At 37.5% G+C, this 17371-nt stretch overlaps 1 protein-coding gene across 1 annotated transcript in view; it reads left to right on the top strand.

Annotated features, from left to right (window-relative positions):
* lrrc9 (leucine rich repeat containing 9) overlaps window positions 1–8165 on the top strand; it is a 104721-nt gene extending 96556 nt beyond the window's left edge. The window contains exons 31-33 of the mRNA XM_052018020.1: window positions 938–1115; window positions 2703–2877; window positions 7957–8165. Of these exons, the coding sequence (XP_051873980.1) occupies window positions 938–1115; window positions 2703–2877; window positions 7957–7990 (387 nt within the window). The 3' untranslated portion in view covers window positions 7991–8165. The remainder of the gene's footprint in view (window positions 1–937; window positions 1116–2702; window positions 2878–7956) is intronic.
* The last annotated feature ends 9206 nt before the right edge of the window (window positions 8166–17371 follow it).

A 17371-nucleotide genomic window follows, 5' to 3' on the forward strand; every position in this document is an offset into this window, starting at 1 on the left:
ATTGAGAACCTTAAGTCCAATTGTTAATTCACAGAAACTTAGCATAAACAGTGAAAGGAAAGCACCACCTCTCAAACTAACCACTAGCCTGTCCTGCCAAACACTTCCTGTTGCAGAATCTGTACATTCCATATTAGCATCATCAACCACATTAAGACCCATAGATCTGTAGTGGAAGTAAGTCATCCTTTATCCTGTGGGCCAAACAATGAAATGGGAATGTGGAGTAGGAAAAACAGCAATGGAAATTGCAACATATTGCAAGAAGTCTCAATGTAATGAGTCTAAAGTTCTATATAAAGTTCTAAATAAACTCGGGGCATTAATTTGATCTTTAGCACTGAACTGAAGCTTTAATAGCTAATGTGAAAATAACAGGGAATATTCAGAGGAATTAAGAGTATAAGGCAGACATTGCAGCAAAAAACAAACTGCCAGAGGAACTCAGCAGGTCAGGCTGCATCTATGGGGGCAGGGGGATGGTCGATGTTTCTGGTCGAGACCCTGCATCAGAACATTGTAGTATTGAAGGATGAAAACATGTAAGGGTTTAAATAACAGGATCAGAATTTTATATCTCAGGTATTTAGGCACTGGTGATCAATATAGGTCAGATAGTATATGGTAACCTATATTTATGATAGGATATGGCAGTAGAATTTTTAATAGGCTTAAGTTTACTGTCGAGAATAAGAATAATTGAATCTCAAAATGATAATATGATTACAGTCTCTTCACTATTTAGCTTTTATATCTGATGACACTTGAGTTAGTGGACAGGTTAAACAGGCTGTCATTAAGCCAACCCATGGCTGTGGAAGATATTACAAAAATACATGAGGAAGAGAGACCCAAGGACCAGTAATTCAGTTATACTTCCATTATAGATTTCACTATGTCAATTTTGATTGTATTATTGTTCTGTTTTAATCAAAAGGCAACACCTTTGAAACCTACTACTGAACCTGGGTTGTCTGTAATTATGCCATTATTAACAAGGCCAAGTATTCTGCAGGCATCAGGTAGTATGACAAGACGGTTGCATCCTTTAACAGCACCAGAATTTAATCTCCCACGTGGTTTTGGAGACTCAGCACCGCAGGAGATGACCAAAAGTAAGGAACTCTTATTGCATTGTTCTTTTTGTCTTAAACAACAGACTGTACAGATTATTGGTTTTTGAAGTAATGCATTTATACATGTGTTCTATCCAGTTTTGCCAAAATGTTCAACATTCATACTAAAAACATCTGCCAATTCTCAAATCAATGAGACAGATAATTTCAGGAGTTAAAACTTTAATAATGTGAAACCATGAGCTTTGGGCCTTCCTTGCCTCCTTTAGCACCTTTTTAATCACCCTTCCCAATATCTCCTTTTGATTTTTTTTGTCCAGCTACAGTTTTCTGTTATAGACATTAAATAATTCCAGTTATCTTTAAAGTATTGGTTCTCTATTCCTGCCTAAGACCGACCCCCCCCCCCCCCACCTCCTGTGAAATTTACTCAATGTACCTCATGATTCGAAGTTTTTGAGCGATAGAGAAACAACTGCCCTTTATGTAAGCTTTTGGTCTGCCACTGTACTGATCCAACAATGCTCATCAAAATTTGCCAAGCATATGATTATAATTGTCCTCTGCTGTAAATGAGAATTTAGTGGCCTGTACTTCAGAAGGTAGTGTTCATGTTACTGCCATGGTCGTCACTGCCTCTGTCACTGCTGATTTAACTCTCACCTTTAGTTGTGGCTGTAGTGCCTTCTAATTCAAGTTATGCCATTGTTCTCAGGAGGACGAGTTGTACAATACATTAACTCAATGTACTGTGAATTGTGGAGTTTTAATCTGAAAATGGGAACAGCTCCACCTCAAAAAGTTCTTTTCCAAGTAAAACAGCATACACTCTTTCCACATTCTGCATTGGTTCTGGGCACCACTTCAGTGGCAGAACCATTGTTATGGTGCTGCAACTGATTAACACACCTCTGCAAGTGCCCATGAATTTCTAGGACCATGTACTGCTATCGTGCACTATTATTTATAGAGATGAGATTCATCAAGGAAGACATGTACTTGCTTTATTTAACATTTTTAATCAGAAAACTGTTATAGTCACAGACAAAGATGTTTGTTGCATTGTCATATTCTGGATTAAAAGGGTTGCTCCTCTGAAGTGAAGCACCTTGTCTAGCAAAATTGGCAATTGCAAACAATCTTTTAGTGATTTTCAAACTCGAATCATTACTTCTGCCAGTTTGATTACTGAGAGCGTGCTTTATTCCTCATCCAGTTGCAACCCTAGTGCCTTCAGTTTGAAAGCAGAAATTTTTAACAATTTTGTACGCCATTTACTATGATTAAACATGCTTGGGCACTGGGTCATTATTATGTGACTAAATCTCATTGGGAAAATCTGAATGATTGTTTTTAGGATAGAACCCATTTTATTGCCCAAAAGAAATATTTGCCCTAATTTTACAGCAACTGGATGTGGAAATTAGATTGTATTTTTCTGAGCCTATTTTAAAATCATTTAAACTTAAGAAATAATCACAATGATGGTGATTCCTTTCATAAATAACATAGATAACAAAGCATGCTGTGCAAACTATTTATGTTCTGGTGCATGGTTCAGATTTGCAAGATATCTTAATTAAAGTAACAACTGAAACATCTCAATTTCTTTATATAATATCGCAGACAAGAGACACAAACATTTGGGAGGGAACCTACCTAACACTCAAAATATGCAATCAGACATTGTTTGCAAGCAATTGAAAAGTGGGGCAAACTATCCATCTCCTTACATGAAGCAGCAGAGAGGCAATACTCGGAATATACATACTTTGATGCACTCTCAAGAACAAGATAACAGGTATGCAGTTAGTTTACTTTGAATTTTATATTCAGAATTGCTTCATAATTCATGAAATATAAATTGTAAATTCAAGTTAATTTTTCAGGGTACAACTTGGTACAGTAACTCTGATATGTATTTAAGGCGGGAATATGTTCTTGATTGGTAAGGGGGTTAAGGATTATGGGGAGAAGAGAGGAGAATGGGGTTGTTAAAAAAAAAAGCCATGATTGAATGGCGGGGCAGACTTGGTGGGCCGAATGGCCTCATTCTGCTCCTATGTCTTGTGGTCTTATAATCTGGCACCCTTGGGAGATTTTGGCAGAGCTGGACTATTGGATGTTATTCCTATTAATTCTTCATTATATTTTTATTTCACGTTTTTAAGGTGTACACAGTGGTGTAATAAATTGGCCAGTGAATCAACATAGAACATTACAGCACAGTACAGGCCCTTCGGCCCACAATGTTGTGCCGACATTTTATCCTGCTCTAAGATCTATCTAACCCTTCCCTCCCACGTAGCCCCCCATTTCTCTATCATTCATGTGTCTATCTAAGAGCCTTTTAAATGTCCCTAATGTATCTGCCCCACAACCTTTGCTGGCAGTGCATTCCACGCACCCACCACTCTCTGTGTAAATAAAAATTACCCCTGACATCCCCCTTATATCTTCCTCCAATCACCTTAAAAGTATGTCCCCTCATGTTAGCCATTGTTGCCCTGTGAAAAAGTCTCTGACTGTCCACTCGATCTATGCCTCTTATCATCTTGTAACCTCTATCGTCACCTCTCATCCTCCTTCTCTCCAAAAGGAAAAGCCCTAGCTCACTCAACCTATCCTCATAAGATACGCTCTCCAAACCAGGTAACATCCTGGTCAATCTCCTCTGCACCCTCTCTAAAGCTTCCACATCCTTTCTATAATGAGGCGACTAGAACCGAAAACAATACTCCAAGTGTGGCCTAACCAGAGTTCTACAGAGCTGCAACATCACCTCACGGCTCTTGAACTCAATACCTCGTCTAATGAAGGCCAACACTCCATACACCTTCTTAACAACCCTATCGACCTGCGCGGCAACCTTGAGGGATCTATGGATGTGGATCCCAAGATCCGTCTGTTCCTCCACACTGCTAAGAGTCCTGCCATTAACCTTGTATTCTGCAGTGAAATTCAATCTCCCGAAGTGTATCACTTCACACTTATCCAGGTTGAACTCCATCTGCCATTTCTCAGCCTAGGTCTGCATTCTATCGATATCCTGTTGTAATCTACAGCAACCTTCTACACTATGCACAACACCACCACCCTTTGTATCATCAGCAAACTTACTAACACAACCTTCCACATCCTCATCCAAGTCATTTATAAAAATCACAAAGAGCAGGGGTCCCAGATCAGATCCCTGCAGAACACCACTGGTCACCGACCTCCAGGCAGAATACGCTCCGTCTACCACCACCCTCTGTCTTCTATGGGCGAGCCAATTCTGAATCCACACAGCAAAGTTTCCCTGGATCCCATGCCTCCTGACTTTCTGAATAAGCCTTCCATGAGGAACCTTATCAAATGCCTTACTAAAATCCATGTACACCACATCCACTGCTCTACCTTCATCAATGTGTTTTGTCACATCCTCAAAGAATTCAATCAGGCTCGTGAGGCACAACCTGCCCCTCACAAAGCCATGCTGACTGTCCCTAATCAGCCTAATGCTTCTCCAAATGCCCATAAATCCTGTCTCTAAGAATCTTCTCCAGTAATTTGCCCACCACTGAAGTAAGACTCTCTGATCTGTTTAAAGAGGGCATGGGAAACAGAACCCAATGAATTTAAAGGAAGCCCAGGAAACACAACTTGTGAGTTTAAGAGGAGTGAGGGGAACAGAGGCCCAGGGAGTTTAAAGGAGGCATGCGAAGATGGCCAAGGTGAGATTACAAAAAGCATGGGATAGTGAGCCCTGGTAAATTTAAAGAGAAATGGGGCCCAAATGAGTATAAAGAAAGTGCAGGAAACAGCATCCAGTGAGCCAAATGTGAAACCATCAGGATTTCTAAACAACAGGATAGCAGATAATCAGAGTCCTACTGCATTCTGTAAATGGACAACAGCCCATTAGCTAGAGCACTTTTAACCATCTGGAGCTTTGCTTCTTTAAGCAAATGTCACTCAATCTAATTATAAGGCCACCACTGAAATATTAGATTTAAGTTCACTCAGAAAAGCTGCTGCATTGCTATTCATCGTAGGTTTTCTTTCTAAAAAGTTTCAGCAAAAGTCTGAGAATCAATTAATTTTTAAATTGAAAGAAATATTAAACATTTATTATTTCAGTGCTTCATTTAAATATACAAAGAGTTTTATTTTCTAAGATAATTGTTAGTGGCATACAGAAAATTACACATCAGTTCAAAAATCCACATTTGTGGATTTTGTGGCTGCTCACAAAATATCATCTATGATAATATTCCATATCAATATGTTTAGTTAAGCAAAATGGTTCTTCAAAGCAACAAATTGTTACTCTGATAATTGTTTTTTTTTGGACTGTAGTTAATTTAAATTTACATAAAATAATTAAGGTAAGATATTTATTTATTAGTCACATGTACATCAAAACACCCCAGTGAAATGCATCTTTTTGTGTTACTGAGAATGTGCTGGGGTCAGCCTGCAAGTGTTGCCACTCTTCCAGTATAGCCGACATTAAATGGAACACACAAATATAACTATTGGTGTTGGTTTATTATTGTCAGTTGTACCAAGGTACAGTGAAAAACTTGTCTTGCATACTGATCGTACAGGTCAATTCATTACACAGTGCAGTCACATTGAGTTAGTACAGAGTGCATTGAGGTAGTACAGGTAAAACAATAACAGTACAGAGTAAAGTGTCACAGCTACAGAAGAAGTGCAGAGCAGGTAGACTAAATGGTAAAATTACCTGATCATTCAGTTCCCAAGTCCATTTAGAAAGTAATGTAGTTACTTCAGAAACCTTCAGGTAAAGTATAACGTGTTTTTTACTCAAAGAGTGGTGAGTGCATGGAATGGGCTGCCGACAACAGTGGTGGAGGTGGATACGATAGGGTCTTTTAAGAGACTGTTGGATAGGTACATGAAGATGAGAAAAATAGAGGGCTATGGGTAAGCCTAGTAATTTCTAGGGTAGGGACATGTTTGGCACAGCTTTGTGGGCCGAAGGGCCTGAATTGTGCTGTAGGTTTTCTATGTTTCTATGTTTAAAATATTATCTTTCCAGTTTAATATTTAAATAAACACCACTGTGCCTTATTTTGCTTTCCGTAGAAATTAGTTTTATTTAACAATTTTTAACAATAATTAAAGTGGGTGAATAGTGGTCAGGTTATTGTGCTAGTATTTGGACTAACGATCGAAAGAAATGAATTCAAACCTCACCATGGCAGCAGGGTAACTTAAATTCAATTAAATGTCTTCAAATGAAGGCTGTTATCAGTAATGATGATCATGAAACCATCAGATTACCATATAAAAAACACAGCTAGCTCACTACAGAAAGAAAGTCTGCTGCCCTTACTCAGTCCTAAAGAAATTCGGCATGTCCATGATGACCCTCACCAATTTTTAGAGGCACCATAAGAAGCATCCTATCTAGATGCATCATAGCCTGGTATAGCAACTGCTCTGTCAAAGACCATAAGAAATTGCAGATAATTGTGAACGCAACCCAGTATATCATGAAAACCAGCCTTCCCTCTATTGACTGTCTGCATTTCCCGCTGCCTCGGGAAAGCAGCCAACATATTAATACACTTGATAGAGATGTACAAGATGATGACGCATAGATGGAGTGGATATTCAGAGACTTTTTCCCAGGGTGACAATGGCTAACACGAGAGGACATAATTTTAAGGTGATTGGAGGAAGATATAAGGGGGATGTCAGGGGTAAGTTTTTTTACACAGAGTGGTGGGTTTGTGGAATGCACTGCCAGCAGAGGTTGTGGGGGCAGGTGCATTAGGGACATTTAAGAGACTCTTAGACACATGAATGATAGAGAAATGGAGGGCTATGTGGGAGGGAAGGGTTAGATAGATCTTAGAGCAGGATAAAATGTCAGCACAACATTGTGGGCCGAAGGACCTGTACTGTGCTGTAATGTTCTACATTAAAGGACCCCTCCCACTCTGGTCATTCTCTCTTCTCTCCCATTCCATTGGATATAATTTACAAAAGCTTGAGAACACATACGACCAGGCTCAAGGATAGTTTCTATCCCGCTGCTATGACTCTTGAAAGTACCTCTTATATGATAAAGATGAACTCTTGATCTCTCTATCTACCTCGTAATGGCCCTTGCACTTTATTTGTTTACCAGCACTGCACTTTCTCTGTAGCTGTAATGCTATATTCTGTATTCTTGTATTTTCCTTTTGTACCACCTTGATGTACTTATGTATGGAATGATCTGTCTAAGATGGCATGCGAACAAAAGCTTTTCACTTTATTTTGCTACATGTGACAATAATAAACTAAGTACTAATTGCCAGTCCTTAGCCATGTGTGATTCTAAACCAAGGTGCTTAACTTCCATTTGAAATAGTCTCTAGCCACTAGTTTCCATTGTAAATGGGGATGTGCAATAAATGCCGGTTGCATCTTGTGAATGAATTTAAAAGGAAATACATTGTAATGATATATGTTATTCAGAGATAATTAATTTAAACAGTATATCCTAATTAAAATTAGGATGTAGTAAATTAAATAAAATTGCTCATAAACTGATTGAATTGAGAAGATCATTTCTATATAAAGCATTGTCAATAAGTAAGATAATACAACTAAATTAGTTTAGGCATCACATACCAACAAATAAAAAGATATTTTTACTTAATTATGAGTTGCTATTAATTTTAATGGGGGAATATTATGCTAATTGAAGAATTAATTCAAATATTTGTGTGATGTTTGGATTCTGTATATATGGAAGGTGCTAATTCCAGCTTTGTTTTCTTTGAACATTAAGCAGTAATTTATGAGAATTATTCAATTATTTGAACTTCATTGAATTTATGAAAAATGTAATTGCTGATGGAAAGGTTTCTTCCAGGGGACACCTCAACAGTGCTCCAAAGCGAATGTAAAAAAACTCAAGAGTGGGAAGAAAAGCAATATGGTCAGCTCTTTCTGCAAATGGGGAAGGACAACTTTTGACCAGCACCATTTGTTCTTTACCTTCTGCAGAACTCATGAAATATTCATTGTGGCAGTAACCTATAGATTTAACATTTCTAGAAATTGCTGATTTTTTTCAAGATCTCATTGTAGAATTTTGTAAACAGTCTATAAATCTATTTAAAATACAGTGGTTGTTTTTTTTATTCCCACACACTTATTGGTTTCTTCTTAACCCATGGGTAAAATGAATTTAGATGAATTGTCCATTATGTAAGTTTGAATGTTTTGCTTTTCAACAATGTGATACATACCATGATCTCTCACAAGGTAAAGTTAATTGAAATACATTTAACATGACAAAAGTAAAACGGCAAAAATTAAATGTCATTTATTCGTACATCACTTAAAAAAAGCTGCATGGAGATAAGTTTTGAGAAATAGGTTGATATAGCTTTCAACTATTAAAGAAGAGTTGATCGCACTTTAGGTGGAATGTATATTTTGTTTACTTTTCCAATCAGTCTGAATTGAAATGCCAGTAATTTGCAACAAATCTTGTATGAAAAATTATAACTCATCCTGAGCTAATGTTTGGAATAAAATTTTTAATGAAATAGTCAATTGAAACAGATTTAGATGACTGTCAAAAGTTATTATATCATGCAATAAACAATCAATTATAAGAGGCAAACTTTTGTTAGCTATCGTGTACAAATAACTAAGGTCTGTATTGAACAAATTTCAGCATAAATTTACAGTTCTATATTCTTTCTAACATTAATAATTGATATCAGTCTGTGACATTTATTGCATGAAGTAGTGCTGTAGTTTTTCGATAAACTAGTTATTCACTTCTGTTTTAAAGTTTTACTATTTTAAATGCCGTGTATATGTAATCCTGTTTGTATTAAGGTGTAAAAAGATGGATATACAGCTATATTTTAGAATGATAGATTGCGGTAATTTTAATAATTTATTTTGTATGTTTTCAAGTATGCCTAGCTAATATTAAAAGCATTGTTGTGTCTTCTTAAATATATTGCAAAAGACATTTGTAAATACTATATTTTTTGTAAACCTAATTTGTACTATTTTTGCAAATTGTCCTATACTGAGAAAGTAAAAGTTATTGAAGTTTAGTATAAAACTGAAGGTGTTGTCCTTTACAGTCTGTTTTTCCAATTGTTGAACAAAATCACCCACTTTAAAAATCGTAATTTCAAAGGCTATCACAAGATGTCCTCATTGCCGAGTCAGAATTCATGCTAGCAAGCTGCTGTCAGTTCCATAGAGAACTAGTAACTAGCTGCAGTGCACATCTCAGTGCATTCCAGACTTCCATGCTTTACACTGCAGTGCGAAAATCAAGATAAAATGCAAACACATCCAACCTTAGGCTCTGCACCTGAACTCCCCATTATCTCCAGTGGTATTCTGCAAGTTGCTGAGCCAAGAGCCTGGATACACTTTGTATCTGCCCCTACAGCTTTATTCCAGACATAGCTGGAGCATCTAGCACGGCTCATATGAATGTGGTTGCCAACCTTCATATAAAGAGTGAGTTTAGGCAGGTTTTCTTTCCTTATTTCAGTATATGGTTAAACAGGGATTTTTTATTCTTATTTCACTGTGTATTTATGAGTTTAATTCACAGCAATTTAATATTTTATGTTTTCCAACTGCTTCCAAATGATTACCATAGACATTTGAAACATTGAAAAGAACTTGTGAGAGCACAAGTGACATGTGAACAGGGCTTTACTTTCCACCTCCTGCAGCTTAGTTGCTGTTTGCTGCCTTCAGAATGACTGAGGCAGTAACACCACGCTGGGGGGAGGGCGAGTGAGGTGGCAACCACATGGCATGGATCGGGTCAAGTACAATTCTGAACAATTTCGTTACAAAATATGTTTGGCATTAATCCCTTTGTTTTTGAGGGAGCTTATTGGTTGCAAAGTACTCGACCATTTCACCACGCATTAGTTACAAGCTGAGTAAAACCTCAACAAGGATGGGCACAATGTGTCAATTGTTTTGTCATCAATACAATACAATGGCCTTGTTTTGGAATCCATTTTCATTTAATATTGTATATTGTGATTAGCTTTTGTTTACACAAGGTTAACATAATGTATACAAAACTTGTATACAATTCCATCAATAATGTTGATTGAAATGATTGCTAGAAATTGAAAAAAATATTCAGGAATATTTTTAAAATTAAACTTACTGTCCACAGATGTCAATAGTAATTCATTTACTTGACATAAAATGAAAATAATTTCTGTTTCTGCCTCATACAAGCATCAGCAATGGTTAAAAATACTGTTTGCATAAAAGTGATGAAATAATAATGATACTGGTTGAAATGGCACTGAAATGCAATGCAGCATCAGCTTTTTGAGGTTTCCAATGTGCCCAACACAATTGACTTTATACCGTAATTTAATGGGATGGAAACTGACAGGCAATGCTGGTTTCTCTGTGTAAAGAGCCCATTGTTTCATAACCCTTTTACCCTGGTTGTACCAACTGAACAAAGTGCTTTCACCTTACATACTTAATACTTGTTCTGTATTCCTTTTTACAAGGGCATTTTTAAAAAAATAAGAAATCAAGTATTTCATCAAAGATAATCATCAAGGAATCCTGTTAGTTTCCTTTCTATTCCTTTATAGATAATTCATTTATATCTTTGAATTTGCTTCATTGAGTGCTCTGGTTTGCATGTAATTCAAATGATCACTAATTCATATAATTATGCTCCAACCCTATTGACTCCTGTTGGAATTCAGTTAAAGTGATTTCTACAGATAACAACCCATGTCTTTAAATATATTTCAATTTTATGAGATTTTTTAACAGTGCATTTTGTCCAACCTTAAAAATACTATGAATTTGTTAAGAAAAACATTATGTTTAAGCATTTGCTAACAAATTTATGATCTCCAAATTGTTACGATTTTTTAATTATTTCAAAAATCCAAAGAATCAATTTAATATAACAGAGCTTCACAACACATAATATAGCTACTCAGCCTTTGTTTCTGTGCCAGCTGTTTTCCAAAGTAATCTAAAAATAACACTGTGACATTACCCTCTTCCCCATGGTTTTATTACTAAATTTTACCTTAAAAGATGTATTGGTCCATACTTCACCGATTCACAACTATTCACTCTTTCAAAATCCTTCTTAAGTTTTTTTAAAGCTCATCAAATTTCGCCTTAGCTTTCCTTGCTTACTATACATAGTTCTTCAAGTTACGAAATAACCATAGAACCATAAGTCTTAACATTTGGGGAATCTCAATTAGCACTTTCTTTGAGGAAGAAAACTAGTCAAATAATTACAGAACAGCACCAGCATAATACAATATAATTTACTAGAGAGCTAAGAAAGTATGATTATTTTAGATATTTCATAATGGGATAAGTGTCAATCACTTTGTAAATTTTCTTCAATAGTGTGTCAGTATTTGTTGCATTATATTGTGGAGCTGGTGAAATACAAAGTCATTGCTCTGTATGTTTGCGCCTGGAATAGATGGTGCATTAGAAACAGGAGGGACAACAGAGGCATGAGTCTGCCACCCCAGCCTGATTGCAGTGAAACTCAAATCACAACTGTGTTTTCAAAGGCAGCTTTCACTGGTTCCATGAGGAGGATCAACCAGCTGCCACCTACAAGTTGCCCTCTTATAAAGAATATCAAGAGGGGGTGAGATAAATGGGGAAAAAACCATTCATACCACTGAATGCCAGGTAATACCCATCCCCAAGAGGAATCTAACCACTTTCCTTGACATTTAATGGCATAACTATCAATGAGTCTCCACAATTAGTATCTTGTAGGTTACCACTAAATAGAAACTTAAATGGACTAGCCACATAAATGCCATGGCCACAAGTGTAGGTCAGAGACTGGGTATCCTAAAGTGAATGACTTTCCTCCCATGGGATGATTTTACCAGATAGATGAAAGAAAAGATTCAAGGCTGTGTTCAAGGTCTCCTTGAAAACATGCAACATCCACACTGACATCGGTGAATCCCATAACCACTCAGGCGGAGAAGGAACATTCAGGATAGTATTGAGGTCTGAACTCGTACATTGCAAGCACACAGAAGCCCTGCGTTAATGACAGGAGGAATGCACCATCTCACAAATCACCTTTCCATAAGACATTCTCTGCCCCATCTGTGTAGGAGTCTCTGGTTCTCACATTGAACTCATTTGTGATTTCAGAAGCTACAAAACTGGAATGGATGCAAGTCATCCACGATCCAGAGGAACTGCCTGAGAAGGAGAGCCATGTTCTTCAAAACTGCAATGAAGCTAGGGAGGGTGGGGGGCTCAGGTGGTGGAGAATGGGGCCACCCTTACTCCTTCTGGCTCCACATTATGCTATTTCTTTTAACGTTTTTTAACTGGAGGAGAGTGAGTTTGTTTGCAGTGGTGAATGGACTGCCAGTCAAGCAGGCTGCTTTGTCCTGGATGAACTTCTTGAGTGTTGGAGAGCTGCAATTATCCTGAAAAGTGGAGCCCATTCTATCATGCTCCTGATTTATGCACTGTTGGAATGGCTTTGGCTGGTCAGGAGTGATTTATCAGCTATGATAAGTAGCAAGTAACATTCATACCACTGAATGCCAGGTAATATCTCCAAGAGGAATCTAACCACTTTCCTTGACATTTAATGGCATAACTATCAATGAGTCTCCACAATTAATATCTTGTAGGTTACCACTAAATAGAAACTTAAATGGACTAGCCACATAAATACCACGGCCACAAGTGTAGGTCAGAGACTGGGTATCCTAAAGTGAATGACTTTCCTCCCGATGCTTCAAGACCTTTCCACCATCCACAAGGCAGAAGTTAGTACTGTGATGGAACACTCTCTACCTGCTTGGATGAAGAAACCACGTGCCGTCGAGGAGAAAGCAGCCTGCTTAGTTAGCACCCCATCATTGTCCATAAATATTCCTTCCCTCAATCACCAGTATACAATAGCTGCAGTGTGTACCATCTACAAAATACTCTGCAGTTATTCACCCAGGCTATTCCAACAGTACCTCCCAAATCCATAAAGGACAAGGGCAACAGACACATCTGCACACCACGACCACCTGCAAGTTTCCCTCCAAGTCACAGACCAACCTGACTTGGGAATACGTCATTGGTCCTTCATTGTCACCGAGTCTAAATCCTGGAACCCCCTCCCCTACAGCACTGTGAAGTATCTTCAGCAGAAAGAGTATAAGGAGCTCACCACCACCTTCTCAAGGACAATAAATGCTCACTCTATTAGTAACACCCAGATCCTGAAAATGAAATTTTGAAAACTGCAGCAGGGTATCCACCTTGTTTTCTGATCTTGTAGTAACAGTACTGATCTAGTTAGGATTTTGGATGTGGTGACTACCAAGATGTTAATGGTCACGGATTTGACAATGGTGGCATCATTGAATGTCAATGCAGAGTGATTGAACTCTTGTTGGAGATGGTCATTACATTCCACATACATAAAAATGACATCTGGGTGTTAAAATAGTCCTAGCTTTGTGTTGAAAAGTTGGTGGGTTACTGTACAACCTGCCCACCCCAGGATAAAATTGGAGCTGTACTGTAAATGTAGTACATTCTCATAACTCTTGCATAAAGCTGCATTTTTTTCTGTGCTTCAAGTACTGTCCTTATCAACGTATGTACCTTATTACTTCTGTGAGCCTTTTAACCTCTAATTTCCTTTGTTATAATTTTCCTGTCATTCATCTCCATGCATTATGTTCTGACCTTCATATTTATTAACACTGCAAGAAGGAGAATGAGTTTTTCTGGGGTCAGAATAGAGTAAAATCAAAATAGAAGTAAAACCATTATTTGTGCACATCAGAAAGCTTGTTATTCTGCTTGCTCTTAGGACTACATTTTATTCAGGGCACTGAAGTTGATGCTGGTCTTGATTATATCTTACTCATAACAAGAAATCACACAAATATCAGTGGCAATTTAAGGTTTTGAAAACCTTGCTTTTTTTTTGCCATCATGTTGCTGAAATGTAAGTGTTTTCAAACACTGATAGGCTAATTCACTGTGACCTTCATGTTTTGTGAAGTGTGCATGGTGGAGAGCTCAATCAGCCCTGATAGTGTATTCTTGTCATTCCAAAGGCAGAATGAAGCCAATGAAGATTTTTGATGAACAGTTCTTTATAAAGAACAGTCTGAAATGGAGCACGTTGGCAATCAGAAGCAACTGATGGCAAATACTATGAATTAGAACTACAAGCTACAAACAATAATGAACAGCTAGATTAAGTTATTGCTCAGCTTTAAATAAAATCAAATAGAAATGTAACACTAGCTTCCAGAAATTAATGTTCACCAACAAGAGTTTTCCTAAAGGGAAAATGGCATTAAAACCAAATCCAGACAAACAATAAAAAATTTAAATAATATTATGGAATAGAAGATACGCAGTCAAAATTTTAATAATTGGATTATGGGTAATTTTGGATTATAGATGATAATCATTGACAATGTTTAACAGAAGTATTTTTAACCGATGTATTTTATGAGTAATGAAATACTTTCTAAATACAATGAAACATCTAGAAATATTTATTGAATTTATTAGATTGATTAATATTCATAAGTATTTCTCAGACTTACTTGCTTCATAAAGTTTGATTTCTCCATGATTAGTTTTCCTTGGACACATATACACTCAGTCTCATCTCTTCCACTCCAAGAATTTAATGTACTGATCTTTCTGTTTTACCCCAATACAAGCTGACCCCTTCTCCTGTGGTATTTCACTATCGCTGCCACTGTTGTCATGACCGCTTTCTGTGGAGTTCATAACCACACTGAAAATCGCTTTATAAAATCTTGCAGACTGCAGGTGCAATTCATCTATTTCATAATGTCATCCTTACATACGTCCTTGATTATTTCACTGTTCACATCCTTTGCTTGCTATAACATTTTTGTTCTTTCTCATTTCTCATGTGCAATTTAAAGTCTTCAAAATCCTCTTTGTTTACAGAATCTTTGAGTGTGGTAAGTGCCCACAAATGATGCCTGTGTTACTGACTCCCTTGCCCATTGAACTGCCCAAAGGCCATCACTGATGGTGCACTGAACAGGAACCAACTGGGTGATGTTTATTCCTATAATTACACATCACGCTGTGAATTATCCTCTGATCAGTGGAATGTAGTTCAAGGTGAAGGAAACCTTGAAAAGACATTACTTGTCCCTAACAAATCAGCATCTGGTGTACAGGACAAATTGTTCAGGAGGACAATAATCCTGTCATTCTCCAACAACCCCACCTGACAGCAGAGTTCCCACCCTTTTCCTCTTTTCCTTGGGCAGTCTCTCAGGATCAAGGATGGCTCGCTTCGACAAGAGTTCTGTGGGTTCTGAGGTGACTGATGAAGCCAGTGTGGTACCACAGACAAGGGGGTGGATTTTTGGGAGGTGCTGCACTCCTTCTGCCATTATCACTAGATTTTTGGTTACCTATCCTGAATCTGCTTTGTGAAGCCCAATCTCAATTTTTCTTTGACCTGCTCTTGTGCATTTACTATATTAAAGGTGTTTTTTAAAATTCATGTTGATGCTATTAATGTTATTTATCATTACTCATTTTAGAGTTTGATAGCAAGATTCTATAATTCTGAGATCCATGCAGTGCAACAATAATTTCCAATGATTATTTTGTATCATTTGGTATTGCATCTTGTTGCCAGACCATGGGACAAAACCCCAAGTGAGAGTTGGATCATTTGATCCATAGATGCAACAGTGGGTTTGCAAGATAAGTTCCAACTCACAGGTGAAAACATTGTCTTATGTAAACTCACTGCTGTCTGTGACATTGAAAAACATTTAAAAGCTATCTTAAATGATATTAGCAATTCTTAAAAGTGTAAGTTTTTAAGAAGTTCTCCTAAAAACACTTAAAAATCCTTGTAAATAATTAAAAGCATTAATGTGAACAGGAGCAATGAAAAAAAGTGAAACATATCTTATGTCTTCCTTACAGCTATAAAATCAACATTCAAATGAATGACTAACCTGTCACAGGGTCCAAGATCAGATTCTCCAGCAGCCTCTTGCTCTGCTATTGAACATCACATAAAGTCCACCTTCAGGGCATGTCCAAGAAATTACAGGTGGAGCCTGGCCAACAAGTTCAGGACTTCCACACGTGCGGAATCCCAAACTTGCTGGCACTTATGAGGGTAAATGCTGCCAGATTTGTGTGTAATTCCTGGCAAAATCCAGGCTATTTGCATGAGATAAATACAAAATATTATGATAGTTATTTAGTGGGCATTAACATGGTTTCTCTATTAGTATGGGAAAACGGAAAGGATCTGGTACAGCAGAGTACATCTTACAGGAAAATTAGTTGAAAAACATGAATGAAGACAGTTTAAGTAATGAGATTGAGATTTATTTTTAGTTACATGCACATTGAAACACACAGTGAAATACATCTTTTTGCGTAGAGTGTTCCGGGGGCAGCCTGCAAGTGTCGCCACGCTTCTGGCACCAACATAGCATGCCCACAACTTCCTAACCCATATGTTTTTGGAATGTGGGAGGAAACCGGAGCACCCGGGGGAAACCCATGCAGACACAGGGAGGACATACAAACTCCTTAGAGACAGCGGCCGGAATTGAACCCAGGTCGCTGGCGCTATAATAGCGTTAAGCTGACTGCTATGCTAACATGCCGCCCATTCATTGTCATTGAAAATTGGAGTAGTCCTGAACAAAAATGTACATCAACAGATTTTTTTTACAAATAAGAATGGACATCAGTAACAAATTTATTCTAATTCCAAAAAGAATTTCCGGTGAATCACAATAGATGACTCAACTTGCTCTACAATCTGTTGCTGCAAACTTTTCCTGAGTGTTAGTTTGATACAGGGTAAAACTCTCTAGTCTGGCACTCTTGGGACCTGAAGGAATTGCTCCTGATCATTTCCCTCTGAGCAGGAGAACTGTTCCTTTTAAGTATAGACACTCCTGGGTCACGTAAGGGTTCAGAGAAATGTCTGCAACCCAAAGTTTCCCTAGGTTGGAAATGGTGTCAGCTGTGTTCATAAAGTTGTACTGGTAGATTAATTAGCTACAGGTTAGTACAGATCTTAGTTAATTTTAGATGTTAGCTAGAGTTGGTGAATAAGTATAGATCTGAACTAGATTCAAAACATGCTGGACCATGGAAGTTGTGGGACCACAGAATGTCAGACTAGAAATTTCAACCTGTAGAATTTTTTAAAAAGTCATTAGGCTTACAGGATTGTGAAAATGAGAGAGGTA

Source organism: Pristis pectinata, chromosome 1, assembly GCF_009764475.1.
Source record: "Pristis pectinata isolate sPriPec2 chromosome 1, sPriPec2.1.pri, whole genome shotgun sequence".
Lineage (NCBI taxonomy): Eukaryota > Metazoa > Chordata > Chondrichthyes > Rhinopristiformes > Pristidae > Pristis > Pristis pectinata.